The sequence below is a fragment of the Diceros bicornis genome, chromosome 14 (assembly GCF_020826845.1).
Source record: "Diceros bicornis minor isolate mBicDic1 chromosome 14, mDicBic1.mat.cur, whole genome shotgun sequence".
NCBI classification, from domain to species: domain Eukaryota; kingdom Metazoa; phylum Chordata; class Mammalia; order Perissodactyla; family Rhinocerotidae; genus Diceros; species Diceros bicornis.
The window spans coordinates 28848111-28862601 of record NC_080753.1 but is presented as its reverse complement, the minus strand read 5'-3'; the positions used below and the strand labels follow the sequence as shown (position 1 = coordinate 28862601).

The window sequence follows — 14491 nt, the reverse complement described above, 5'->3', positions numbered from 1 at the left end:
AAGTTTGAGAAGGATTGGTATTAGTTCTTTAAATGCTTGGCATTTATTTCTGTTATTGATCTCTAACTTCATCCCATTGTGGTCAGAGAAGATACTTTGTATGATTATCTTTCTAAATCTATTGAGACTTAATTTGCAGCCTAACATGTGGTCTGTCCTGGAAAATGTCCCATGTGCACTTAAGAAGAATGTGTATGCTGCTGTTGAGTAGAGTATTCTGTACAAGTCCATTAGATGTAGTTGGTCTATCATGTTGGTTAAGTCCTCTATTTTCTTACTTATCTTCTGCCTGGTTGTTCTAGCCATTATTGAGAGTGGGGTATTGAAGTTGCCAAGTATTATTGTAGAACTGTCTATTTTTCCCTTCAATTCTGCCAGTTTTGCTTCATATATTTTGATGGTCTATCATTAGATGCTTATGTTTATAAGTGTTATATCTTCTTACTGTACTGGATCTTTCATAACATATGATGTCCTTCTTTGTCTCTTGTAAACTTTTAAATTTAAAATATATTTTGTCTGATATTGTATACTCACTCCTGCTCTCTTTTAGTTACTATTTGCATGGAATATCTTTTCGCATCCTTTCACTTTCAATCTATTTGTGTCTTTGGATCTAAAATGTGTCTTTTGCAGACAGCATATAGTTGGATAATGTGTTTTTATCCATTCTGCCAATCTCTGTCTTTTGACTGGAGAGGTTAATCCATTTACTTTTAAAGTAATTACTGATAAGGAGGGACTTACTTCTGTCATTTTACTAATTGTTGTCTATATGCCTTATAGCTTTATTTGTCTTCATTTCCTGCATTACTGTCTTCTTTTATGTTTTGTTGATTTTTTTCTTGTAGTGAAATGTTTAAATTTCTTTCTAATTCCTTTCGTGTATATTCTACAGCTATTTTCTTTGTACTTACCATGGGGATTATATTTAACAACCTAAAGTTATAACACTCTAATTTCAATTTATGACAGCTTAACTTCAATAACATAGAAAGACTCTGAGCCTTCATAGCTCTATCTGCATCCCTTTTGGTTATTGATATCACAAAATTACATCTTTATGCATTGTGTACTCCAAAACATAAATGAATAATTCGTTTAAATGCACTAGTTTCTTAAATTATATAGAAAACAAAATGTGAAGTTACAAACTATTGTTATAATAATACTAGCCTTTATAATTGCCCAATATTTACCTTTATTGAGATCTTTATTTCTTCATATGGCTTCAAGTCACTGTCTAGTGTCCTTTCATTTCACCTTGCAGGACTCCCTTGAACATCTCTTGCAGGGCAGGTCTAGTGGTAATGAACTCCCTCAGCTTTTGTTTATCTGGAAATGTCTTAATTTTTCCTTCATTTTTGAAGGACAGTTTTGCTGAATATAGGATTCTTGGTTGACAATTTTTTTCTTTTAGCACTACATATCAGCCCACTGCATTGTGGCCTCCAAAATTGAGGGACTCACACTTTTCCATTTCAAAACTTACTACAAAGCTATAGTAATTAATACTGGCATAAGGATAGACATATAAAACAGTGGAATAGAATTGCAAGTTCAGAAATAAACCCAAACGTTTTTTGTTAATTGACTTTCAACAAGGGCGCCAAGACCATTCAATTGGAAAAAGAACAGTCTCTTCACCAAATGGTGCTGGGACAAGCGGATATTCTCACCCAAAAGAATGAAGTCAGACCCCTATCTTACAACATATAGACAATGAACTCACAATAGATCATAGACCTAAATGTAACACCTAAAACTCTTGGAAGGGGCCGGCCCTGTGGCTTAGCGGTTAAGTGTGCACGCTCCGCTACTGGCGGCCCGGGTTCGGATCCCGGGCGCGCACCGACGCACCGCTTCTCCGGCCATGCTGAGGCCGCATCCCACATGCAGCAACTAGAAGGATGTGCAACTATGACACACAACTATCTACTGGGGCTTTGGGGCAAAAAAAAGGAGGAGGATTGGCCATAGATGTTAGCTCAGAGCCAGTCTTCCTCAGCAAAAAGAGGAGCATTAGCATGGATGTTAGCTCAGGGCTGATCTTCTTCACACACACAAAAAAAACTCTTGGAAGAAAAGACAGGGGTAAATCATCATGACTTTGGATTAGGCAATGGTTTCTTAGATATAACGCCAAAAGCACAAATGACAAAAGAAAAAATAAATTGGACTTCATCAAAATTAAAAACCTTTGTTTCTCAAATGATCTATCAAGAAAGTGAAAAGACAGCCCAAGGAACGGGAGAAAATATTTGCAAATCATATATCTGATAAGGGTCTGGTGTCCAGAATATACAACGAACTCCTACAGCTCAACAACAAAAAGACAGATAACCCAATTAAAAATAGTCTAAGGACTTGAATAAACATTTCTCCAAAAACGATATACAAATGACCAGTAAGCACGTAAAAAGATGCTGAACATCATTAGTCATTTTGTTATTAGTGCCGTCAATTTGATTCTGACTCCTAGCGACCCTGTGTACAGCTGAGCGGAACTCTGCCCGGTCTTTTTGCACCATCTTCTCACCTTCCAGCGCTATATCAGAAAATGCTCCACTGCTATTCATAGGGTTTTCATGGCCAATTTTTTCAGAAGTAGGTGGCCAGGTCCTTCTTCCTAGTCAGTCTTAGGCTGGAAGCTCCACTGAAACCTGTCTACCATTGGTGACACTGCTAGTATTTGAAATACTGGTGGTATACAGCAACAAGCAGCTGCCACAGTATGACAACTGACAGATGGGTGGTGTGGTTCCTTGACTAGGAAATGAACCCAGGCCACAGTGGTGAGAGCACCAAATCTTAACCACTAGACCACCAGGGCATTAGTCATTAGGGAAACGTAAATCAAAGCCAGAGTAATATACAACTTCATATTTACTAGAAGGAGGAGGAGGAGAATAATGATAATATAACAAGTGTTGGTGAGGATATTGGAACCTTTGTGCATTGGTGGGAATGTAAAATGGTGCAGCTGCTGTGGAGAATAGTTTGGCAGTTCCTTAACAAGTTAAACATAGAATTACCATATGATCCAGCAAATCTACTCCTAGGTATGTACTCAAAAGAAATGAAAATAAGTGCTCAAAGAAAAACTTGCACATGAATGTTCATAGCAGCACTATTCATAATAACCAAAAGTTGGAAATAACTGAAATGTCCATGAACTGATGAATGGATTAAGAAAATATGATATGTCCATATAATGGAATATTATTCAGCCAAAGATAGGAATGATCCATGGTACAACATGGATGAATCTTGAAAACATTATGCTAAGTGAAAGAAGGAAGAGTCAAAAGAGCACATATTGTATGATTCCATTTATATGAAATATCCAGAATAGGCAAATCCATAGAGACAGATAGTAGATTAGTGGTGGCCAAGGGCTGTGGAGGGGGGCAATTGGGAGTGCTAATGGGTACAGGGCTCCTTTTTGGGGTGATAAGATATTTAAAAATTAGATAGTGGTGATGGTTGCACAACTTTGAGAATATACTAAAAATCCACTGAATTGTATACTTTAAAATGGTGAATTTTATGGAATGTGAATTATATATCAATAAAGCTGTTATTAAAACAAGATAATAAGAGAATATTATAAATAAGTTTAGATTATAAATATTATAAATATTAAATATAAATAAATAAAATAATATAAATATTATAAATATTATAAGTAACTTAGATTAAATAGACAAATTCTTTGAGTCACCAAAACTAACAAAGTAGTCTCAAGAAGAAATAGATATCCTGGTTCATAGACAATGATTATATAATTTAATAATAGTTTTATTTAATATATAGCCCATTAAACAATTGAATATGTAGTTAAGAACCGTCCCACAACGAAAACTCCAGGCCTAAATATCTTTACTGATGAATTCTACCAAATATTTAAGAAAAAAATAATGCCAATTCTATAGAAACTCTTCCAAAAATTGAAGATGAGAGAATATATCTCAAATCCTTTTTATGATGTCAGCATTACTATTATACCAAAACCAGACACAGATATTACAAGAAAAGAAAATCTCAGGCCAATATCCTTCATGAATATAAGTGCAAAAATTCTTAACATCATTTTAGCAAATCAATATATAAAATAACACATCATGACCAAGTGAGGTTTATCCCAAGATGTAATGTTGGTTTAACATTCAAAAATCAATCATGATACTACCAGACAAAAAAAAAAAAAAAAGAAAAGAAATCTTCATGATTTGGGAGGCAATCTTGTTTTCCTATAAATCCATAGTAGAATAATCCTTTAAACTGAATTTGGAAGCACAAATATGCTTCGGTTTCCATGTCTCTAGATTTACTTTCTAAGTTAAAAAAAATCTTCTAAATGTTTTAGATAAGGTTTGTTATTTGAAATGTTTATTTTCTGATTATTTTTATCATTTCATCTAGATACAGATATATGACTCAATAATTGAATAATTGAAATTTACTTCTGAAATTTTGTGTAAAATTGAAGTTCAGTAAAATGAACAATGTAGTAAATACACTTTGGAAAATTATTTTAAAAGAAATTTTTGATGTACTTTTAATTCCTTATCTAATTAAATTTTCTTATTAATTCATGCATTTTAAATTTCATTTTCCTTGTGCTTGCTTCAGCAGCACATATACTAAAATTGGAACGATACAGAGAAGATTAGCATGGCCCCTGCGCAAGGATGACATGCAAATTCGTGAAGTGTTCCATATTTTTATGTAATCTATGCAGAAATAGAAGTATAATGATGTACACCTGAACTTTATACAATGTTGTAAACCAATGTTACTGCAATAAACAAAAAATTTTAAAAAATAATAATAAATAAATTTCATTTTCCTTAAAGTGGGAAGCAACACTTTTAGCACCTCAAAGTGCTATCTCCCCCATCTTCCCCTTTCTCACTATTATTATGTGCATGAATCTAAATTCCTATTTTTTTCTTTTCTTTCTTTTTTTTTTTGGTGAGGAAGATTGGCCCTGAGCTAACATCTGTTGCCAATCCTCCTCTTTTTACTGAGGAAGATTGGCCCTGGGCTAACCTCCGTGCCCATCTTCCTCTACCTTATATGTGGGATGCTGCCACAGCATGGCTTGATAAGCAGTGCATAGGTCCATGCCCTGGATCCAAACCCGTGAACTCCACGCCGCCGAAGTGGAGTGTGCTAATTTAACCACTATGCCACTGGGCCAGACCCTCCTATTTTTGAATATCTTTATCTGTACCATCCAATTATATCTATTTTAATTCCCTATTTATAACGTACAAATAACTTACAAGCACCTTGGTGTTTTCCAGGTAATAAGCTAGACAGGAATATAACTAGATGCTCAAAGGCAGATATTTAACTTTTTGTTGAATTTCCCCTTTTAAGAAGTTAGGTAAGAACAAATGGGACAAGAAACAAAGGAAATGCAAAAGAACCAGAAAATAAGTGACAAAACAGCAATATTAAGCCCTCATATATCAATAATTACCCTAAATGTAAATGGATTGAACTCTCCGATCAAAAGATACAGAGTGGCAGGATGGATTAAAAAGCAAGATCCAACAATATGCTGCCTCCAGGAAACACATCTCAGCTCTAAAGACAAGCACAGGCTCAGAGTGAAGGGATGGAAGACAATACTCCAAGCTAATGGCAAACAAAAGAAAGCAGGTGTTGCCATTCTCATATCAGACAAAGTAGACTTCAAGATAAAACAGGTTAAGAGAGACAAAGAAGGGAAATATATAATGATAAAAGGGACACTCCACCAAGAAGACCTATCACTTATAAATATATATGCACCCAACATAGGAGCACCAAAGTACGTAAAGCAACTGTTAACAAACCTAAAAGGAGACATTAAGAACAACACAATAATAGTAGGGGATCTTAATACCCCACTTACATCCATGGATAGATCATCCAGACAAAAAGTCAATAAAGAAATAGTGGACTTAAATGAAAAACTGGACGAGATGGACCTAGTAGACATATACAGAGCACTCCATCCAAAACAGCTGACTACACATTCTTCTCAAGCGCGCATGGAACATTCTCAAGGATAGACCATATGTTGAGAAACAAAGCAAGCCTCAATAAAGTTAAGAAGATTGAAATCATAACAAGCATCTTTTCAGACCATAATGCTATGAAACTGGAAATGAACCATAAAAAAAAAAATTGAGAAAGTGACAAAAATGTGGAGATTAAACAACATGCTACTGAACAACCAATGGATCATTGATGAAATTAAAGGAGAAATCAAAAACTATCTGGAAACAAACGAAAATGAAAATATGCCATACCAAACCATATGGGATGCAGCAAAAGCGGTCCTGTGAGGGAAACTCATAAGCGATACAAGCCCACCTTAACAAACAAGAAAAAGCCCAAATAAGCAACCTTAAATTACACCTAACAGAACTAGAAAAAGAACAACAAACAAAACCCAAAGTCAGCAAAAGGAGAGAAATAATAAAAATCAGAGCAGAAATAAATGAAATTGAGACCAAAAAAACAGTAGAAAGGATTAATGAAACAAAGAGTTGGTTCTTTGAGAAGAAGTTAGGTAAGAATATGGCTGTCCCAAAGAGGTATACAGTAAATGGAATTTATTGCCCAAATCTAGGTTAGTAAACCTTAAATATTTAGTATGATAACACAAACTACTCTGTTTCCTTCCTGCTGTTCTCTGTAATGTTCAATTCTTTGTTAGCAGTTTAGGTTAAAAGAGGACACAGACATGGAAGGAACTAACTTAAACTGTTCGATTTTTCTAGTCCATAGCAACCTTGGATAAATACATCATAAAAAAGGAAGTTCAAAGCAATACCTAAAATTAGATTTTTGAAATGCTCACTTGTCTATCTATATCTTTGAATTTTATGATAAAATGTATGCAAAAGTTGACGGTATGGTTTTCAAGTCATTAAAACAGAAGCATATTGAGTAAGTACAACAGGGTAGTTATAATCATAGATTTTGGAATTAAACGGAAATGGGTTCGAATAGTAGCTCTGCCACTGACCAGCTGTGTGATCTTGGATAAGTAATTTAAACTTGGTAAGCCTTAGTTTCCTCAGCCATGAAAAGAAGATAATACCTACCTCATAGAATTACTGTGAGGAGCAAATGAAATAAAATAATGTAAAGCATCGATTGCATTGTTGTTCTTGTTACTTTTTTCTGATGGCAGAGACCAAATAAGTCTTATCTATCGTTGTGTTCCCCTGTACCTAGGTGGTCTGCTCTGTGCATTTTTTTTTTAATTGAACAGAATTTGAAATGGATTTAGCCATCATCAGATTTCATTGAGAAAAGGTAGGATATGAGACTAATTCAATCTGGTTGTGTCAAAGTAGCCTAGGTTTTGTTATCCTTGGGGGCTAGCTGGTATCGCTGACCCTTTGCAGTATTCCCTATCGAACAGAATGAGGAAACGAACAATGCTCTTCAAAAGCTTGCCTGTGAATCAACAAACTGCAGTATATTGCCTTTCTTAGCTAAAGTGATTCATCTGATCAAGGTTAAAGAAATTATAATTTCCTAACAGAAACAAGAGTGATACCCCATAGTCACTGGTAGGAATTATAATGTAAATTAATTGCGAGTCCTTAAGAACTCCATGTGTCGGCTATTTGAAGATAGCTGTCTACTCAGAGTAATAAAATAATGTTGTTCAAGGACACTGATTCAGTCTAAGTCGGTGAAAATAGAAGGAATGCTCATCTCCTGAGCACTGAGCCCCAGGAGAGAGGCATCCCTTGTCCTGTCCTTGAGAATTAATCAGATGGGTATGGAGGTTGAGAAGGTCCATATGTGCTAAGAAAACAATGCATGAGTCTCTGGTATTCAGTGCATCCAACAGTTTACTTGGGTAAGGGGATTGGCTCAACAGTGGGAAGAGAGCCTGCGGCTGACCAGAGAAGAAAGGAGGGGTTGTCCTAGCTCTTCTCGTCTCATGAACCTCTGTGTTGTAAAATGAATTTGAACCTATGACCCGAATCTGGCTGTAGCCAGAGACTGCTAGTGGAGGATGTCAATCAGGCTGTGTGGTCAGATGCTAAGAGAAGGTAACAGAAACGAAAAAGTAGTCTTGAAAGTGGAGTTACCGACCTATAAGGAATCATATCAATAAGCGTCCCGCTGGTTTCTGTGGCCATGTTTATCTTGTTTGCAAACACAGTGAAGCCAAGAATCTGTAGGGGTTAAAAAAAACACAAAAAAGGTATATAATCATCTACATATTGTGTATTGCTTCCAGGAGCAGAGGTGCCCATAGCCTCTGGCAGGACAGGGAAAGAAATATGTGGCAGTCCCTATGCATGAAGGCTGGCGAGAGAGGCAGGGCCAGATCAGTGGAGCCAGAAAGGCAGAAGTCCTCCCCGACTCTGGTTCCCTGAGCTCTTTTTAGCATTGTAGCCAGAGTGAAAAGCAACTTCAGCCTTGGTCTCTGACATAATAATGGGAACAAATGGAGGCCCTGGACTTCTCTTTCTTCACCAATTTTAAACATCTAGACCAAATATAAACATGTTTTCAGGTAATAGCTGTATCAAGCCCTCAATTTTAAAAGTTTTTAGACCTAGGCACACTGCACCAATATAAATAAGCCTTTTGGGGGATTGTTGAGGTATATCGACTATTCTGACTAACCCTTAATAATATGGAGCAGCATTTGATAGCCCAAGAAACAGGTCTTGAGCAAAGCAATCACTTTTTTTTTTTTCCCCTTTCATTTACTGCTAAAATGGCAAGTCTCGAGGATGGCCCCGTGGCCTAGTGGTTAAGTTCGGTGCACTCCGCTTCGGCAGCCTGGGTATACAAAATAGAGGAAGATTGGCACAGATGTTAGCTTAGGGTGAATCTTCCTCAGCAAAAATAAATAAACAAACAAATAAATAAAATGGTAAGTCTCCCTTCCATTTCAACTAGAGGGAAAATAGACAACCTAGCAGCTGTTGTACCTTATAAAGACCTCACAGCAAAGCAAATTAAATCAGAGACAAGAGAACTCAATGCCCAGGTTTAAAACAATAATTATATAGTTGCCTTACCCCATTATCCCTACTAACACACAAATCTTTTCCCAGCATCTACTCTAAGAGTTCAACCAGATACTGAGCAGGATAGCAGTTGGTTTACCTGTGATGCTGTGATCCGGTGAAGACCCCTAGAAAGCCTGCAGACCAGAATGGAAGCAAGAATCTGGATCATAGCTTGAGTCAGAGAAGAGTTTTGGTGTTTAGATAGTTAAGGGACAAGAAGTGTGGCAAGCGGCCAAGGAACTCTTTTATTTCCAGCATAAAGGTAATACTTGCTCATATAGGAAAATAGAGAAAATATGAAAAATTAAAAAGCATAAACAAACCACCCAAAGACAACTACTGTTGATGCTTTTTTGATGTTTGCTATACAGCTTAAATATACACATACACAAATACACACACACACATAAATTTTAAACATACAGTATGTATAGTTACTTATAGCTGTGAGACTCTTGAATTATTTTTCAGTATATTGTACCTGGATCCCAGATATTGCCTTGAAAATTTCCCTTAATATTTGAGACTACTGTCTTAAGGACAGATTGGTGAGTGTGTGCAGTTTTCTCCAGCACATCTAAACAGTGGTTTCTTGGTGGGTGCTGTGAGAATCTGTTTACACCCTTGGCCATAGCAGCTCTCATCCTCCCTCTCCCACTTTCCTCACTGCCAGGGGAAACACACAGGTCTATTTCCAATTCTAAACTAAATCTCTAATCCCTGCTATGTGGCAGAAAGTGTTCACAATCACTTAACTTCACATGTGTATAATTAGTGTGTTGCAGGCTTCAATAACCTTTGAGTATAAATTAGGTTACAAAAAAAGTTTAATGCCTAACCTGCAATAATTCTAAGTCTCCATCTACTTTTATTGCTGGACCTCAGTTTCCCGCCCTGCTTCACTCCATGGTGCTTCCTAATTATTTATAGCATTTCCCAAAGGAATGTCTTAACTGGTTCACAAACCAGTCTATCAGCCATAGTCAACCCACAGCATCCACTATACTTTTACATCTCTCCTTTCCTAATAACCCTAGTTAACGTTCATTGCCTTTGAGATTCCTTGAAGGAACATCACTATGATCCCTGCTGCTGATGTCTCTTAAGAGAGGATTGATTTGCGACAACATGGATAGACCTTGAGGGCATTATGCTGAGTGAAATAAGCCAGACAAAGAAAGACAAATACTACATAGTATCATTTATATGTGGAATCTAAAAAAAAAAAAAAAAAAAACAGTCACACTGATAGAAACAGTAGAAAAGTGGTTGCCAGGGGCTGGGGGGTGGGGGAAATAGAGGGAGGCTGGTAAAAGTGTACAAACTTTCAGCTATAAGATGAATAAAGTCTGAGGATCTAATACACCAATGTATAACATGGTGACTATAGTTGATAACACTGTATCGTATAATTGAAATTGGCTAAGAGAGTAGAACTTAAATGTTCTCACACACAGGAACACAAAGATAAATTTGTGAGGTGATGGATGTGGTAATTAACTAGATGGGGGGAATCCTTTCACAATGTATACGTATATCAAATCATCATGATGTACACTTTAAATATCTTACAATTTTATATGTCAATTATACCTCAAAAAAGCTGAAATTAAAGAGAGAGAGAGCTGATGTCTGCGTCACAGATGCCACCTGCTGGTGACTCCAAAGCCGCAGCTCCCGAAGATGCCAGCGCTGGGCTAGGTTCCATGAAAAGGAGAGGTTGTCCCTGATTCCAGTCCCCAAACTCCATATGCACATTGTCCCCTGGGCTATAGGGCGCCACTATTTGTGTACAGTGCTTTAGAAATTCTTTTGTAATTTCTAGCTTCTGGCCTTCCAGCTTCTGGCCTTATGAATTAACAGCTTTTCAACTACTCCAAGGAAGAAAGAATATGAACCTCCACAAGAAGTAGACAACGGTTAGGAGAGACAGCTTGGTCTCAATTTCCAAAGCAATTCCCATATTCCTTCAGTCATGAAGAATATAGACCTGGATTAATTAGTATAGGATAGGTTATGCTGTGGCAACAGACAAACCATGAGATCTTAGCATCTTAACACGTACAAGTTATTTTTTTGCCCACGCAAAGTCCATTGCGGGTCAGTGTCTCTCAGGGCAGTTTCTTTGCAAACAGTGCCTCAGGGATCCAGGCTAATTCCACCTAGCGACTTAATTATCCCAACATACAGCCCCCATGATTACCACAGCTGGGGAAGAAAGGACATGAGGTCTTACACCTATTCTCTTGTGCTTTGGCCCTGAAGTCACATGGTCCTGCCTAACTACAAGGGCTCCTGGGAAATATAGGGGAGCACATGAATATTTGGTGAACTTCAAGTATCTCTGCCACAGAGATACTTCTTCTTAAGAGAACACTTAAAAAGTCCCCCTAAGCGAACACTTCTTAAGGGGAAAATAATTCCCATGGACACCCAAGGATTCAATGATCCTAATATGAGAAATGCTGACTTTAAAAACCTGAGCTTTGTTTATGAAAATGTCTTTATCACTGTAAAAATGTTCATTATAACTGCAAAAGATAAATTTTATCAGATTTTAAAAAAGAAACAAGAAATGTTACCATTAGATAGTGGTGAGCCCCAGCTCTGTCACTTACTAGTGACATGAATTAGGTAATTCATTTAACATCTCATCTCCCTCAATTTCTTTACTGTAGTATAGTGAGAATGGAAGGAGGCTGAAAAACAGTATGATTGCAACTATATTAAAATAGAAACAAAGCCTCTACATAGAAGAAGATGGACATTCACCAACACTGAGCATAGGCCTATCATATATTTGTTTGAAAAAAGAAAGGAGTGAATAACTGAAATTCCAAAATCAATTGTAGTTGACTTTGGGTAGTGCAGCTATAGCAATTTCTTTTCCTCCTTTTTTTTTTCTTCTTTATGTTTTTAAAAGTTGCTAGAATGAGCATGTATTACTTTCATAAAGGGAAAAAACCCATTTTTGAAATAGTATGAAAAAGAGGCAATAGATAAAAGTACTTTGAAAATAAGCATGTTTTACAAATATAAGCTAGTGTTTAAAACTAAATGTATTCAGCTTTGTCACAATTCAACATATGTTTTTTAAAAATTATTATTTTTACACTCTCCTATGAACCTTTCCCTTCCTAGGTTACTTGCTTTTTATTTAACTTTTTTAAAAGGTAGGTGTTTTAAATTATCTGAACCATGAATTTGGGGCATCAAAACACCTACCAGAAAAACTTCCATAGGAAACTCAATGGGGTACTGATTGAAGGAAATTCTGATACATTTGTTGATTCTCAGAGCAACAGTAGCAGTTAGAAATAGTAAGATGCTGGTGGAATTAGCTTTGGGGAGAGCCAGGCAGTAGTTAACTATGTTCTGAAAGAAAAGAAAATTACAGAGGCTTAGAAAGGGATATAATAATTACCTAAATCTAGAAATTGACACTTTCTAAATTAGTACAAAAAGAAGCCCCTAGGCAGTGTTGCTGGGCACAAAGGTCTCTATGAGCGTTACCAGAACAGTGAGAGCAAGTGAGTGGATGTGTATTTTTTTTAAGTTGAAAAAGAGATATTCAATCACCGTAACGTCCAATAAGAAGAGAATACATTTCACATGTTTCAATGTAATGGAAAAGACCCAGGAGTTCTGTTTATTAGCCTATTCTGTATTAATTTTCCCAGACCATATATGTTCTTTAGCTAGGATCCTACGCCATTCATGCATTCAGGGACTACTTAGCATTTTATATTCTTTAGATGTTTTAGGATACATGTCTGTTATGAGGCATGTAATGGGAAGAATTATGATAGATACAGTATCTTAAAGACCAAATTATAATGTAAATTACGTTAGTTTAAAATGCTGGGCGAAATGATTAATGCAACTGAAAGCATGGTCCAACTGGCATCTGCAATTAATCAAGACTGTAAATCTAGAAGAGATGAAATTATTTCTGGGACCCTCTTGACCCAGCTGCCTAGGCAGGAGTCTCTCCACTTGGGTCCACTTCTTTTTGGAGGCAAGGGGAGGGGCATTTGTAACTCTAGGTGAGGGTAGAAATTACTCACATAGAAGAAGGAGATGGGACCAGCGTGGAAACTAATCATAATCCCGAAGATGCAAGTCAGCTGAGAGAGTATAATGTGTAGCGCCGTGGCAGCCAGGTAAGCACTGATTGCGGCCTCTGGAAGGTAAGTGGCAATGAAGCCAAAACCTAACACGCCCATTGATAGCTGCAGGGGATTCAGATGGAAAAGAAAACCAGAGTGAGGCAGAATGTCATCAAACCAGCAATGGCACCAACTAGGCACTCTCCAGGGGGTTGCCAACAAAAAAGTTGGGTTAGGTCCCCTTGATAACTGTTGTGTCTCCTTTCCCTAATCAACTGAAATTAATGAGATAAGGTAGGTCTTTGTTGTTGATTCAGAGGCTCCCTACAGGCACTAGACCACACTTCTTTCTTTCTTCATGAGCACTTAAGCTTAAATTCTTGCCCTAGAATCTACTGACCTTGTTGACGTGGGATTAACAGTGACAAAGTGATCAGAAGGAGCCTTTGCCTTTTTAAAGGTCCTTTCATCAGAAGCTTTGATAACCGTTTTGAGGAGATATTGACAGCCCTGTGAGGAATGCAGCTTTTCACAAAGCAAATAACAATTAAAAACACCTGGGTTCCAGCTCAAACTTCTTTGAGCTTGGACTTCTTTGAACTTGGGCCTTTGACTCTTATCTTTATTAAGAATGATTAAACTGAATTTATGTCTTCAGGATTATATATATATTATATATAGGTAAAACAGTATTTTACATGTACATATGCAGATATAATATATAAATATATATTTTAAATGTTATGTAATATATGTACCAAAATAAATTATATATATGTATATTTCTAAATATACAAAGGATCTAAAAGGATAGACACCAAACTATAAAAAGAAGTCATCTTTGGGGAATGGGATTAAAGGTTGGGGGCAATACTTTACAATTTATACATTTTTTTATTATTTGAGATTTTTGCAATATACACGTCCAACTTTTATAATAAAAAATACAATTAGAAAATTGATGGATAGAGGATGAGTCCCAATCCCCTTAAAGAGGGTAGGTTAAGAAAACTGGCACAGCTCAATGAAGAAGATGGGGAAAGAAAAACAAAATCTTGAAGCCTTCTATTGTCACCACTTCGTCTTCCACTGCACCAGAAGCTCTCAGAAAACAAACGAACTTGGAAGAAAAATCATTTAGCTTTTTGTTTCAAAGCTTTCAGTCAGCTAGGCACTGTGTCTCCCTTAATATCCTGTAATTACTGCCCAATATGCTCCTCTAGTCAGGTCAATCTGCTTCCTGTCTTTTGTGCGATCGGCTGATTTCTACATCTGTGCTTATGCATGAACCCCTCTTTTTTGCCATCTATGCCCATGCGTGTCCATCATCTC

General features: G+C 36.7%; 1 protein-coding gene and 1 non-coding gene across 3 annotated transcripts in view; one reads left to right on the top strand and one right to left on the bottom strand.

Moving 5' to 3' along the window:
• Window positions 1-14491, bottom strand: part of SLC26A8 (solute carrier family 26 member 8) — a 65659-nt gene that overhangs the window by 27555 nt on the left and 23613 nt on the right. Inside the window, exons 5-7 of one of the 2 annotated variants that reach the window (XM_058553968.1) lie at window positions 13118-13282; window positions 12276-12425; window positions 8119-8201 (exon numbers count right to left, since the gene is read on the bottom strand). In XM_058553968.1, coding sequence (XP_058409951.1) covers window positions 8119-8201; window positions 12276-12425; window positions 13118-13282 — 398 coding nt within the window. The remainder of the gene's footprint in view (window positions 1-8118; window positions 8202-12275; window positions 12426-13117; window positions 13283-14491) is intronic. The other variant, XM_058553969.1, reaches the window with a different exon arrangement.
• Window positions 4623-4729, top strand: LOC131414295 (U6 spliceosomal RNA). The gene has a single exon (XR_009222184.1). It is a non-coding gene; the product is annotated as a U6 spliceosomal RNA (small nuclear RNA).